Source organism: Nerophis ophidion, linkage group LG16, assembly GCF_033978795.1.
Source record: "Nerophis ophidion isolate RoL-2023_Sa linkage group LG16, RoL_Noph_v1.0, whole genome shotgun sequence".
NCBI lineage: Eukaryota > Metazoa > Chordata > Actinopteri > Syngnathiformes > Syngnathidae > Nerophis > Nerophis ophidion.
This window is the reverse complement of record NC_084626.1, coordinates 35,216,264-35,229,749: the sequence shown is the minus strand read 5'-3', so window position 1 is coordinate 35,229,749 and position 13,486 is coordinate 35,216,264. Positions and strand designations below refer to the sequence as shown.

The following is a 13,486-nucleotide window of genomic DNA, read 5'->3' as shown; positions in this document are numbered from 1 at the left end:
TCCGTTTGCTTGACTGATCTCAGGGTGGACAATCTAACCACTAGCCCGCTGAGTACGATATATATATATATATATATATATATATATATATATACTAAAAAAATTAGGATAGTTTTTTTTATTAAGGCGGATGAGATTTGAGTAATATTTAGCTATAGCTAAGGTAAGCATGCGTTTATAAGTTATCAAATTATCACTCCATGCTTGATGGAAAACCTCAAGTTTAGTTGCGCGCCATTTGCGTTCCAGCTTTCTACATGATTATTTATGAGCTCTAGTTTCTTCTGTAAACCATAGGGTATGCCTTTTTGGAGCCTTTTTTTAACTTCAGCAGTGCTATACTATCAATGGTTTCGCGCAGGGCGTCATTATAGTTGTTAGTGAGGTTATCAATAGAGCCCACATACTTTAGGAATGGGGCCATTACCGAGGGCAGTAGGCCAGCAAGAGTCGTCGTTGTGGCATTATTAATGTTGCAGCTGCTATAGCAGTTATTATTATAATTAGCTTGCCGAACATGAGTCTGAATTTTGAATTTTATGAGGTAATGATCGGACATTACTTTAGTATACGGGAGTATCATAACTTTGGAAACGGTGATACCCCTGACAAGCACTAGGTCTATCATATTACCGTTGCGATGCGTGGATTCATTTATTATTTGTGTAAGACCACAGCTATCAATTATAGTCTGGAGCGTCACGCACGGTGGGTCCGATGGGGTATTCATATGGATATTAAAGTCCCCTATCATAATTATATTATCAGCATGCGTCACCAGATCAGCAACAAACTCTGGGAATTCACTGATAAAGTCCGAATAGGGCCCTGGGGGGGGCGGTAGATAACAGCCAGGTATAGAGGCAGCGGTGTGACAGACCTCACATAGTGAGCAGCTCAAACGATTTATATTTATTATTTAGGTTAGGACTAATGTTAAAGTTACCATGAATTGATTAACGTGGACCCCGACTTAAACAAGTTGAAAAACTTATTCGGGTGTTACCATTTAGTGGTCAATTGTACGGAATATGTACTGTACTGTGCAATCTACTAATAAAAGTATCAATCAATCAATCAATCAAAGTTTTTGTTGTATATTAGTGCGACACCCCCACCCATTTTAAGGGGACGGGAAATATGCACATTTGTATAGTTAGGAGGAGATGCCTCATTTACGAAAAAAAAATTGTCTGGTTTAAGCCAGGTTTTGCTGAGGCCGATGACGTTAAGATTGTTGTCTCTAATGACCTCATAAACTAATAATGTTTTGGGAGACAATGATCTTATGTTTAAAAAGCCCATATTATAGGTAGTGGGCTTTTTTAAGGAGTTCTTGATCAAATTATCCGTGGTAGAAATATTAATAATGTTGCGTTTAGTACGTGTAGTGCACTTAAAATAATTACGACTATATCTAGGAATTGATATGACGGGAATTTTCAGATTGTTTACTTGGTGCTGCGATAAACTGAAATATATAGATATATATATATCTTTATATATATATATATATATATATATATATATATATATATATATATATATATATATATATATATATATATATATATATACAATTAATAAAATAAGTATTTGAACACTCTGCTATTTTGCAAGTTCTCCCACTTAGAAATCATGGAGGGGTCTGAAATTTTCACTGTAGGTGCATGTCCACTGTATGAGAGATAACCTGAAAAGAAAAATCCAGAAATCACAATCTATGATTTTTTTTAACAACTTATTCGTGCGATACAGCTGAAAATAAGTATTTTAACACCAACATTAATATTTGGTAGAGTAGCCTTTGTTTGCAATTACAGATGTCAAACGTTTCCTATAGTTCTTCACCGGGTTTGCACAGACTGCAGGAGGGATTTTTGCCCACTCTTCCACACATATCTTCTCTAGATAAGTCAGGTTTCTGGGCTGTTGCTGAGTAACACAGACTTTCAGCTCCCTCCAAAGATTTTCAATTGGATTTAGGTCTGGAGAATGGCTAGTCCACTCCAGAACCTTGATATGGTTCTTATGAAGACACTTTTTGGTTTTTTTGGCTGCGTGCTTTGGGTCATTGTCATGTTGGAAGATCCAGCCACGACTCATCTTCAATGATCTGACTGAGGGAAGGAGGTTTTTGGCCAAAATCTCACAATACATGGCTGCAGTCATCCTCTCCTTAATACAATAAAGTTGTCCTGTCCCATGAGCAGAAAAACACCCCCAAAGCATGATGCTACCACCCCCATGCTTCACAATAGGGATGGTGTTCTTGGGATGGTACGCACCATTCTTCTTCCTCCAAACACGCATTGTGGAATTATGACCAAAAAGGTCAATTTTGGTCTCATCTGTCCACAAAACTTTCTCCCATGAGTCTGACTCCTCTGGATCATCCAAATGGTCATTGGCAAACTTAAAACGGACCTTAACATGTGCTGGTTTAAGCAGGGGACCCTTCCGTGCCATGCATGATTTCAAACCATGACATCTTAGTGTATTACCAACAGTGACCATGGAAACAGTGGTCCCAGCTCCTTTCAGGTCATTGGCCAAGTCCTGCCGTGTAGTCCTGGGCTGATTCCTCATCTTTTCTTAGCATCATTGAGACCCCACGAGGTGATATCTTGCATGGGGCTCCACTCCGATTGAGATTGACCATCATGTTAAACTTCTTCCATTTTCTAATGATTGCTCCAACAGTGGACCTTTTTTCACCAAGCTGCTTGGCAATTTCTCCGGAACCCTTTCCATCCTTGTGGAATTGTACAATTTTGTCTCTGGTGTCTTTGGACAGCTCTTTGCTCTTAGCCATGCTGAATGTTTGGGTCTTACTGATTGTATGGGGTGGACAAGTTGTTAGCTGCATAAAGACTTATGCAGCCAACGACCTCAAACAGGTACATCTGATTCAGGATAATACAGTGGAGTGAAGGAGGACTTTTAAAGGCGGACTAACAGGTCTTTGAGGGTCAGAATTCTAGCTGATAGACATGTGTTCAAATACTAATTTTTACCTGTGTCACACAAATAAATTGTTTAAAAATCATGTATTGTGATTTCTGGATTTTTCTTTTTAGGTTATCTCTCATACAGGGGACATGCACCTACCGTGAAAATTTCAGACCCCTCCATTATTTCTAAGTGGGAGAACTTGCAAAATAGCAGCGTGTTCAAATATATATATATATATTATATATATATATATATATATATATGTATGTATATATATATATATATATATATATATATATATATATATATATATATATATATATATATATATATATATATATATATATATATATATATGCACCTGGGGATAGGTTGATTGGCAACACTAAATTGGCCATAGAATGTGAATGTGAATGTTGTCTATCCATCTGTGTTGGCCCATCTGTGTTGGCCCTGCGATGAAGTGACGACTTGTCCTGGGTGTACCCCGCCTTCCGTCCGATTGTAACTGAGATAGGCGCACATATATATATACATATATCCATCCATTTTCTACCGCTTATTCCCTTTTTTGGGGTCACGGGGGGTGCTGGCAACACTAAATTGGCCCTAGTGTGTGAATGTGGGTGTGAATGTTGTCTGTCTATCTGTGTTGGCCCTGCGATGAGGTGGCGACTTGTCCAGGGTGTACACTGCCTACCGCCCGATTGTAGCTGAGATATATATATATATATGTATACATACACATACATACATATATACACACATGTAAATAGAGGTGTAAGATAAAAAATAAAACATTTTGGACAATAAAACTAGAACCTGTTCCATTGAGCTACTGAAATGTGATAGCTTGTGGGTGGTGGTGACGTCAGTACCCCCCCCCCCCCCTCCTCCTCCTTCCTTGTTTTTCTGGTGACGTCAGCGATGGTGTGCAGAGTCACTGCGTCTCCTGTAGTTGTAAACAAGGAAAGATCTAGAAGCTGACTAGCTTCTTCTCTGAGTCAGTGCTCAGTTCCCACATTGCTCACTTGAGACCCCAGCGGGACTAGGAGTCACGAAGCTCGTCGTGTTTTCCAGCTGCCCCGAGCCGAGTCTCGTCAGTTAGCGTTGAGACGCTAGCATCGTCAGTTAGCATTGTGAGATAGTTGCTGGGGCGGGCAAGGCCGCCTCTATGCGTGGGGTTTATTTCGTCAGTGTGTTCTGGACTTTGTGAACGGTAAGTTTTTGTTCTCCTGTGTTTTAAAGTTCCCCGTTGCGACTCGAAAGGCTACTCGCTAGCCAGCTAACATTAGCCAAGATGGTGGGAGTGCTTATGAAACATGTTTGTCAAAATGTCTTGCCGCCTTATGAGTATGACACACACACAGTTGCGCCTGACACTTTTGTCTTCATTATGAATTTTTACAAATATTTTGTTTTCTGGGTCCCACGTCAAGTCACGGGCAAAGACATTTGACGTCAGGTTTTCATACACCATTGAAAAGTGCAGCAAGTGGGAGCGCTTTGCCGACTGACGTCACACAAATCTGACGCATGTCAAACAATAATTTCGTGTTCAGAAATGTTTGCTTACACGTTACATATTTTGTATTTATACAGTTGTTTGGTGTATACTGACGCATACTCACACATTTTCAATACATTTATTTGAACGTACCCTGTCGGAGTGCAGCTGGGATAGGCTCCAGCAGTCCCGCGACCCTGAGATGGATATTTCTAATGTTTAACAACAGGCTTCTTGAGGTGGTCAGCCACAACTTTCAACAACAAACAAAGTCCCAATACTTCAGAGTGGAATACATTCTCGTTCCCAGTAGTATGGAAGACAACATTATAATAATCAACATTCAAGTGTGCCTTTAAGTTTGACTCGCAGTATCACATGTGTGACCTTACATTCTGTTTATTGGTTCAGCTGGGTGGCTGGTCAGAGTTGACTCCGCCCACCATGGCGGCAGGCGGGACGGATCGCGAGGAGGAAACGTTGCAGACGGCGTTCAAGAAGCTACGAGTGGACGCTGAGAGGTAAGCGCTTAACTCATCACTTAAAGGCCTACTGAAATGAGATTTTCTTTTCTGAACGGGGATAGCAGGTCCATTCTATGTGTCATACTTGATCATTTTGCGATATTTCCATATTTTTGCTGAAAGGATGTAGTAGAGAACATCCACGATAAAGTTTGCAACTTTTGGTTGCTGACAGAAAAGCTCTGTCAGTTCTTTACCGGAAGTCGCAGACGATTACGTCACATGTTGATGGCTCCTCACATATTCACATTGTTTTTAATGGGAGCCTCCAACAAAAACAGCTATTCGGACCGAGAAAACAACAATTTCCCAAGTTAATTGGAGAGAGGATGAAAGATTCGTGTTTGAGGATATGAGCGCGACGGAATAGAAAAAAAAACGCGATTGCATTGGGACGGATTCCGATGTTTTCAGACACATTTGCTAGGTTAATTCTGGGAAATCCCTTATCTTTCAATAGTGTTGCTAGTGCTTTAGTGAGTTTAACAGTACCTGATAGTCGGAGGTGTGTGTCCACGGGTGTCTTGACGCTAATGTCTCAGGGGAGTCGACGGCAGCGTTATGGACGGAACAAGCTCAGTTGATCTCCGGGAAGAAGTGACTTTTTACCACAATTTTCTCCCCGAAACCTGCTGGTTGACATTCGGTCGGGATCCATGTTCGCTTGACCGCGCTCTGATCCATAGTAAAGTTTCATCTCCGGGAATTTTAAACAAGGAATCAACGTGTGGCTAAAGGCTAAAGCTTCCCAACTCCATCTTTCTACTTTGACTTCTCCAATATTAATTGAACAATTTGCAAAAGATTCAGCAACACAGATCTCCAAAATACTGTGTAATTATGCCGTTAAAGCAGACTACTTTTAGCTGTGTGTGTGTGTGCAGCGCTCATATTTCCTAACAGTCCGTGACGTCACGCGTCTACGTCATCATTACGCGACGTTTTCAAGAAGAAACTCCCGGGAAATTTAAAATTGCAATTTAGTAAACTAAAAAGGCCTTTTTGGCATGTGTTGCAATGTTAATATTTCATCATTGATATATAAACTATCAGACTGCGTGGTGGGTAGTAGTGGATTTCAGTAGGCCTTTAAGGGGTCATGTTATGAATTTTTTCTACTTTTAGAACACTTCCGTGGTCTACGTAGCTTGTAATAGTGGGTCATTTGTCAAAATATTCACTGTAAAAAAAATTCTGTAAAAAAAACGGTCATTTACTGGCAGCTACGGCTGCCAAACGAAAACCATAAAATTTAAGTAAAACATTGTAAACCAAATAATTATCAAAAACATTATCCATCCATCCATCTTCTTCCCCTTATCCGAGGTCGGGTTGCGGGGGCAGCAGCCTAAGCAGGGAAACCCAGACTTCCCTCCACCCAGCCACTTCGTCCAGCTCCTCCCGGAGGATACCAAAGGGGTTCCCAGGCCAACCGGTAGACATAGTCTTCCCAACGTGTCCTGGGTCTTCCCCGTGGCCTCCTAACGGTCGGACGTGCCCGAAACATCTCCCTAGGGAGGCGTTCGGGTGGCATCCTGACCAGATGCCCTAACCACCTCATCTGGCTCCTCTCGATGTGGAGGAGCAGCGGCTTTACTCTGAGCTCCTCCCGGATGACAGAGCTTCTCACCCTATCTCTAAGGGAGAGCCCCGCCACCTGGCGGAGGAAACTCATTTCAGCTGCTTGTACCGGTGATCTTGTCCTTTCGGTCATGACCCAAAGCTCATTAACATAGGTGAGGATGGGAACGTAGATAGACCGGTAAATTGAGAGCTTTGCCTTTCCAAACATATTTACAGAAATTTTCATGAAACGTTTTGCGGAAAAATATTGTAATTTTACAGCTTATTACTAAATTATTAAGATCAACCACCTTTAATAAAGTGACGATGCAAACAGTTCTGCTGAAAAATACCTTTATTCTACAGAGTTTTTCCAAAGTATTACGATCAACCGCTTTTACTGAAGTGACAATGCTGGCAGTTCCACAGAAAAATACCATTATCTTACAGATTTTTTTTCTGAATTGTTAAGATCAGGGGTCTCAAACTCAATTTACCTGGGGGCCACTGGATGCAGAAACTTGGTGCAAAGTGGATTCACCTACTTTGAATGGCTATCCCGCCCTTGCAACATACTTGCCAATCCTCCCGATTTTACAGAGAAATTTTCAGTGACCCTCCCGAAGGATTGTCCCGATGTTTGCCCGGACAGGTATATTATGGGCTTGCCGTGACAGCACTGCCTTTATCGTCTTCGACAACCTTTCGTCGCGTTCGCTCATTCACCATACTAACAGCGTGCCGACTTAGCAAATGTTGTATAAGGCTTCAGCAGACATACAATACAACTGCAAGACATACTTGATCAACAAGTCACACTGAGGGTGGCTGTACAAACAAATGTAAGACTGTTACAAATATGCGCCACACTGAACCCACATCACACAAGAATGCCAAACACATTTTGGGTGAACAGCCGCACTGTAACACAACATAAACACAACAGAACCAATACCCAGAATCCCATGCAGCCCTAACTATTCCGGGCTACACCACCCCCCTTCCCCACACACACATCCCCGCCCCCCTCCGTGCGTCGGTTGAAGTGGGTGGGGTTTGGTGGTAGCGGGGGTGTATATTGTAACTTGGAAAATTTAGGGCTCAATGGGATTCTGGATATTTGTTCTGTTTTGTTACGGTGAAGATATTCTTTTGAAATATGTTTGTCATTGTTTGATGTGGGTTCACAGTGTGGCGCATATTTGTAACAGTGTTAAAGTTGTTTCTACGGCCACCGTCAGTGTGACCTGTATGGCTGTTGATCAAGTATTGATTGATTGATTGATTGAATGATTGAAACGTTTATTAGTAGATTGCACAGTTCAGTACATACTCCGTACAATTGACTACTAAATGGTAACACCCGAATAAGTTTTTCAACTTGTTTAAGTCGGGGTCCACGTTAATGTATGGTATGTCATGCAGTCACCAACGTATGTAATATAACTGAAAAAAATGTTAAATTGTTAGTATGAGCATGAACCTTTATATTATAGGCTACATATATTTTTCAACTTGAATGTAAAAAAAAAACACAAATATTAATTTTTTTTAAATGTTGTCTTTGTGATGAAAAAGGGAGGTTTTTGTGATGAAAAAGGGAGGCATTTTGGGTTGGTACACTATTTGTAAGTGTATTTTGTGTTTTTTATGTTGATTTATTAAAAAAAAAATGTGGGGAAAAAAATTTGAAGTTAATAAAAAATTCTTCTGCAGCCCGGTGGTTGGGGACCACTGTTTTAGATGACAAAATGGCTAAGATACGACTCCAAGTATGAGTTCTTGCATCTTACAGTTCAGCTTCTCATAACAAGCTGTTTTGAAAGGGAGACTGGCCTGAAAATAGGTCCGTAAAACAAACTCTATGCACATTTTTCCCTGAAGAAGATGTTATGTAGATTACAAGATGGTGTTTCATATGTAGAAAAATAAATCATAATATGACCCCTTTTAAAGTCGGATTGTACAGAATACCGTTGCATACATTCTGTTTACTACTGCAGTATTTTGTAACAGACATTTCCACCATGTTTTTGCTCGGTAATATATGGTAATATTACTAACAGCTGCCAATTGTCGTTTCGTTCATATTTCTGATAGAAATGCAACAGTACAGGTAATCCACGCTATGATCCGTACCCCAGTTTTAGCCAAGGTTTTGCTTCTTTTTCAGGGGTAAAGAGAGCAACTTTTGTTATTGTGCTTGTCATCATAGACTGCATTCTGCAGTAAACAAAGTATCAGCGGCGTACTGAATGCTGCAAGATTTTATTTCAAGTTAATAATTACTAAAAAACACTTTTAAACGATACATTACTTGTATTCTTTGATGACTTGTATACATCAGTGCTTCTCACCAGTGGATGCGGAAAAAGGCAAAAAGTGACCCACATTGTAGAGTTTAAAGAAAAAAACATAAAATACTGTAGCTTATATTTAATTGACAATACTAAGGTGCACTAAGGAACAAAATGTTTTTTATCCACAAACTCAAAAAAAATGTGAACAAAACATGTCTGTCATATCAGAGGAGTTGAGTCAGCACAAACTCATAGACAAAAAGTCAAATTAGAAAATATATATGGCTTTTTTTCTGATTCAATTAGTAAGTTTGTGTATTCTCCCCGTCGGGAACAATACAATAGTTCAGTCACAAAGACATTCTGTGAGTGCCTGCAAGTACGTATTAAGGGCAGGATTACTGGTAGACTGAAGCAGACAGTGAGACTAAACTGAGACTGAAGTTGCTGCTCCTTCTAAATCAGGCATGGGCAATTATTTTGACTCGGTGTCCACATTGATTAGTAAAAGTGCATCTATGTAAAACAAACAATATAGACCCATCCCACCCCGGTAACAGCCACTTCGAACGACTGCCTTCCGGCTGACGTTTAAGAACCATGCGAACCCGCAGGAATAGACTCAAGAACAGTTTCTACCCCCGGGCCATAACTGCACTAAACGCAGCTGGAATTGAAAAAAAATAAATAAATAAAAATAAAAACTCCTTCATGTGCAACATGAGGAAGCCACCGGTCAATTACGACTTGGGAATGTGCAATCACTGGTTACATGCCAACTGGACAATATTTACCATATGTATTCACATATTTAATCCACAATAAAAAGCCTGCACAGCATAAGAAGTAGGAAATACTGACTCCCACCCCCTCAGCACACTGGGAATCAGCACTACTCCTCTCTAGTCAGTTTACTAGTCACTTTATACTTTTTATTGTCTTGTTTTTTACATTGGCTCTTAGAGTGGTCTTAGGCCATACTGTATATTGCATTAGGTGTATATTGTGTTGTCTCTGTATATTGAGTGGTTTCTTCTCTTTTAAAAAAAAAACAAATGCAAAGCACCTCAGGGAAGCTATCTAAATTCCTTTGAACCTGTACATGCACAATGACAGTAAATATCATTCATTCATTCATTCATTCACATACTGTATACATGATAACAGCAGGATATTTCTGTGTAACAGAGTAGCGACTGACTGATAATTGTGCGATAATATTCACCGGTCTTATTGTTTTATTTTAGATTTTTAACATGACACTGAGTTTGTCTCTGTCTGTTTTTGACACAATATTTTAGATGTCAAACGTGTCAAGTATTCTGCTGTATGTGATCTTTGTTTTTTAAGGAACACTTTTAAAAAGCTCAACACACGATACAAACACTCGCAATGTAATTAATTAAATGATGAAAATACGACAGACCACCACAAAAACTGAATTGAATTTTACAGCCTTTTCAGTGAATAAGAGAATGACCATGAAAATAAATAATGTGGGATTTGTAATATTAACTACGAACAATAAAACACTGGAATATTAGGAACATGTGAACGTCTCTCGTCTTTACTTCCTAGACGACTGTCTCGAGACCGATCTTTTACAATAAAGCTAATTGCAACAAATATACAACAAACACAGTGAAAAATGAACGCAAAAGACAAAAAACACCTACAGATCCATATAATAATAATAATAATAATGCATATATCATTTTTCTGCAGAACTTAACTTCGTTGTTGAAATCTGCTTCCTTGTCCCTCCCTGAAACCAAAGTTCCTGGAAGACCCGGGACGTGTTTATGGATCTCAGAGCTCGGCAGTGTGAGCCTCGATTAGGGCTCAGCAATATGGCAACAAAAATTTTTTTTTAAATTTTTTTCATATAATCCAAAATAACAAAGCAGATGAAAGGAAATATTGCACATTTGTTCCCACAGTAAAAGAAATAAATAAAATAACACGGTGAACTATCTTGCAGTGTGCAAGGGACAAGACCCATAATAAACAAATTGCTCAGTCAGAGATAATGAAGATGTTTCAATTGTAAACATGACCATTTTCTAATTATGATGCTACTGCTACATTCACTTCAGTATTATTGAATTTAATGCTACATTTACATTTTCCTTTAACATATTGTCAAGTTGCGTTCCTGTCTTGTTCTTTTTTGTTAGTGGTTTCTTTTCTAGTTTTCCCCCTATAGTTTCCCTAGGTGAAAACCTACACCGGTTGCCGTCAAAATCCAACTTAGCTGGATTTTTGTTTTGATTGTCTGTTGTGTTCTCACCAGTGTTGGGCAAACTACTTAGAAAAATACATTATTTATAGTTAATACAGGGGATTTAATGTGCTTTCGTGGCTGTTTCGCTCCTTGTCCACAAACAGGCTATACAGGATAACATGATTATCACTTCCTTGAATTGTTGATTATTCCCTTGTTGTAGTTAAAAGTTGTTTGGTGGTTAGTAACGCTGGCATTATGTAACAACATTTATTAGTTGGCTTTAATACTTCTCTTGTGTTTATGCGAGTTGATCATGAGGCATACTGCCCACTTGTGCAGAAATGCCTTCTTTGTTTACACTCAAAGTATTGTAACACAGCACCAGTTCTGATAACACTTCATCTCTCTCTCGAGTTACCATTGTTTATTAGAAACAGAAAAAATCTACTAAGCTAAATCATGGCAAGTTAAGTCTCAGGGTTTCTCACCAAAAATCATTGGCCCTAGAATTGAATGGCTGATGCAGAACTTTGAAAGACTCATGGCGGTGCATAAACTAGCTGCTTGCAGACCCCTGAGTCTTAGACAAACAATGCTAAGATTGATATCTTAGGCATCTTTCAAAAATCAATTGTTATAGGGCACAATATCCGAAGTGTGTGGGCCAGTGGCCATTTGTAGCTCATATCGACCTGTTCAAACAAGTAAAGGTTCTACAAAGGTTCTGGTTATTTGTGAAAATTTGAAAAAAATTATATTAAAAACGTGATTAAAATGTTGGTCTTACAAAAAAGTAAAAAAAAAAAAACCAAGGTCAGCATGGAGCTGGATATCTTTTATGAGTGTGACGGTGTCCTTTGTCCGGTTGCCGTCTCTATAGTGCGCTCGGCGCGGCGAACGTTCCCGAATCTCCCCGAGCAGCGGCCCGGGTTTGTGCGGACAAGTCCAAACTGGGCGCTTCAAAGGACAACTGGCATGGGTGAGTAGAGATAAAGATGGCGTGTTAAACAAGGAAGCGTGCGCCTTTGACGCTCAAGCTAGTCCTTCTCTCTTCAGCTGCGTGAGAAAGACATCCAGAGCGGCCAGTCGAACGCAACGCCGGCGCAGGTCCAAATCGCCCATCCTGCATGCGGCCAGGTTCACCTACTGCAGCGCCTCCACTCTGGTGCCTCCTGGTGGCTGTCTGAAGCAACAGCGCCTGGCAGTGCCTACCGAGTCTTGTCCTGACAGAGGAAGCGCCGTTGCCGCCGGCAAAGACCCCGCCTCTTCGGCTGTTTTCGGCTCGACCGCGGGTTATGTCACGCCCATTGTAGGTGCCGTGTCGTCACCCTCCTTGCCAGCAGACTTCTCAGCCAGTGTTTTGCCGACCACGCCTCCCAAAAGGGACGAGGAATGTTCCGGAAGTGTACAGGAAGCCGCTGTTGAGTCGACTGACTTCAAGGCTTTATCCAAACTGTGCGATGGTGCACGTTCCCCTTGCACGTGTACTCTGACTGATGCCATCACAGAACACCAGAAAGCGAGCGAGGCGGCGGTCGAGTGCGAGTGCCGGTCTAAAGCTGAAGGCTGGAATGGCATGAAGGCGTATTCCTTCTCGGGACTGCGTGACGTCATGTCTGAATGCGAGCACCAACAAGCGCCCCCCAGAACTGACTGTAACACCCCGGCTGCTCCACCCTCACTGTCATCACCTCGCTCTTGCTCGGAGCAGGCGCGCGCCTTCGTGGACGACGTCACTATCGAAGACTTGTCGGGTTACATGGAGTTTTACCTGTACATCCCCAAAAAGATGTCACACATGGCCGAGATGATGTACACCTGAGAGCACTGTGCACAAGTCACATGACCAGACATCTGTTTTTTTGTTTCCAATAAAATCAAATGTCTAACTTCTTGCCTGATTTATGTTCATGGGAAACATGTTGAAAAAATGCCCACTAGGCTTCAGTCCTTTTCTTCCCGTCAGCACAGATCCCTTACTCGTGGGTAATCATCCGCCATGTTTCTCCTTGTAGTCTTGATGGATGCAATAGTCCAAGAGAAGACGCTCCCTGAGGGAGTAGGGATGTGAACACTTCCCTGGCCATCAAAGGTCCAATGAAAGCGCAGATGTTCACTACAAAGAGCTCCTTGTTGCCGGGCGGAAGAATGTGTGCCCACTGTTGAGGAATGTGAGTTGCATGAAGACAAGAGACTCCTCCGCACTAGCTCATTAGCGTACAATGCTAGCTCATTAGTGTGAATGTTGATACACTGAAGCCTTGTCACCTGACCTTCAACCCGAGGGAGGTGGTCAGAGGCGTACTTTACGAGGTATTAAACTTGATAGGCTTTGAGAGCGAGACATCCACCATATTTGTGTTAGTCCACCATGGAAGTTGGATTTCATCACCAGGGATGATGTTAGCTT

General features: G+C 41.0%; 1 protein-coding gene across 1 annotated transcript; it reads left to right on the top strand.

Annotated features, from left to right (window-relative positions):
* Positions 1-3,854: 3,854 nt before the first annotated feature.
* oser1 (oxidative stress responsive serine-rich 1) lies at positions 3,855-12,965 on the top strand. The gene is made up of 4 exons (XM_061874991.1): positions 3,855-4,174; positions 4,874-4,983; positions 11,957-12,055; positions 12,133-12,965. Exons 2-4 carry the CDS (start codon positions 4,907-4,909, stop codon positions 12,896-12,898), a joined length of 942 nt encoding a protein of 313 aa, XP_061730975.1. The 5' UTR covers positions 3,855-4,174; positions 4,874-4,906; the 3' UTR covers positions 12,899-12,965.
* Positions 12,966-13,486: the final 521 nt, after the last annotated feature.

Excerpts from the sequence above, each read along its gene's own strand:
- oser1 (XM_061874991.1), top strand. The coding sequence starts at position 4,907 with ATGGCGGCAGGCGGGACGGATCGCGAGGAGGAAACGTTGCAGACGGCG. Across the intron at positions 4,984-11,956 it reads CTACGAGTGGACGCTGAGAG|TGCGCTCGGCGCGGCGAACG; the intron begins GTAAGCGCTTAA and ends CCGTCTCTATAG. Across the intron at positions 12,056-12,132 it reads TCAAAGGACAACTGGCATGG|CTGCGTGAGAAAGACATCCA; the intron begins GTGAGTAGAGAT and ends TTCTCTCTTCAG.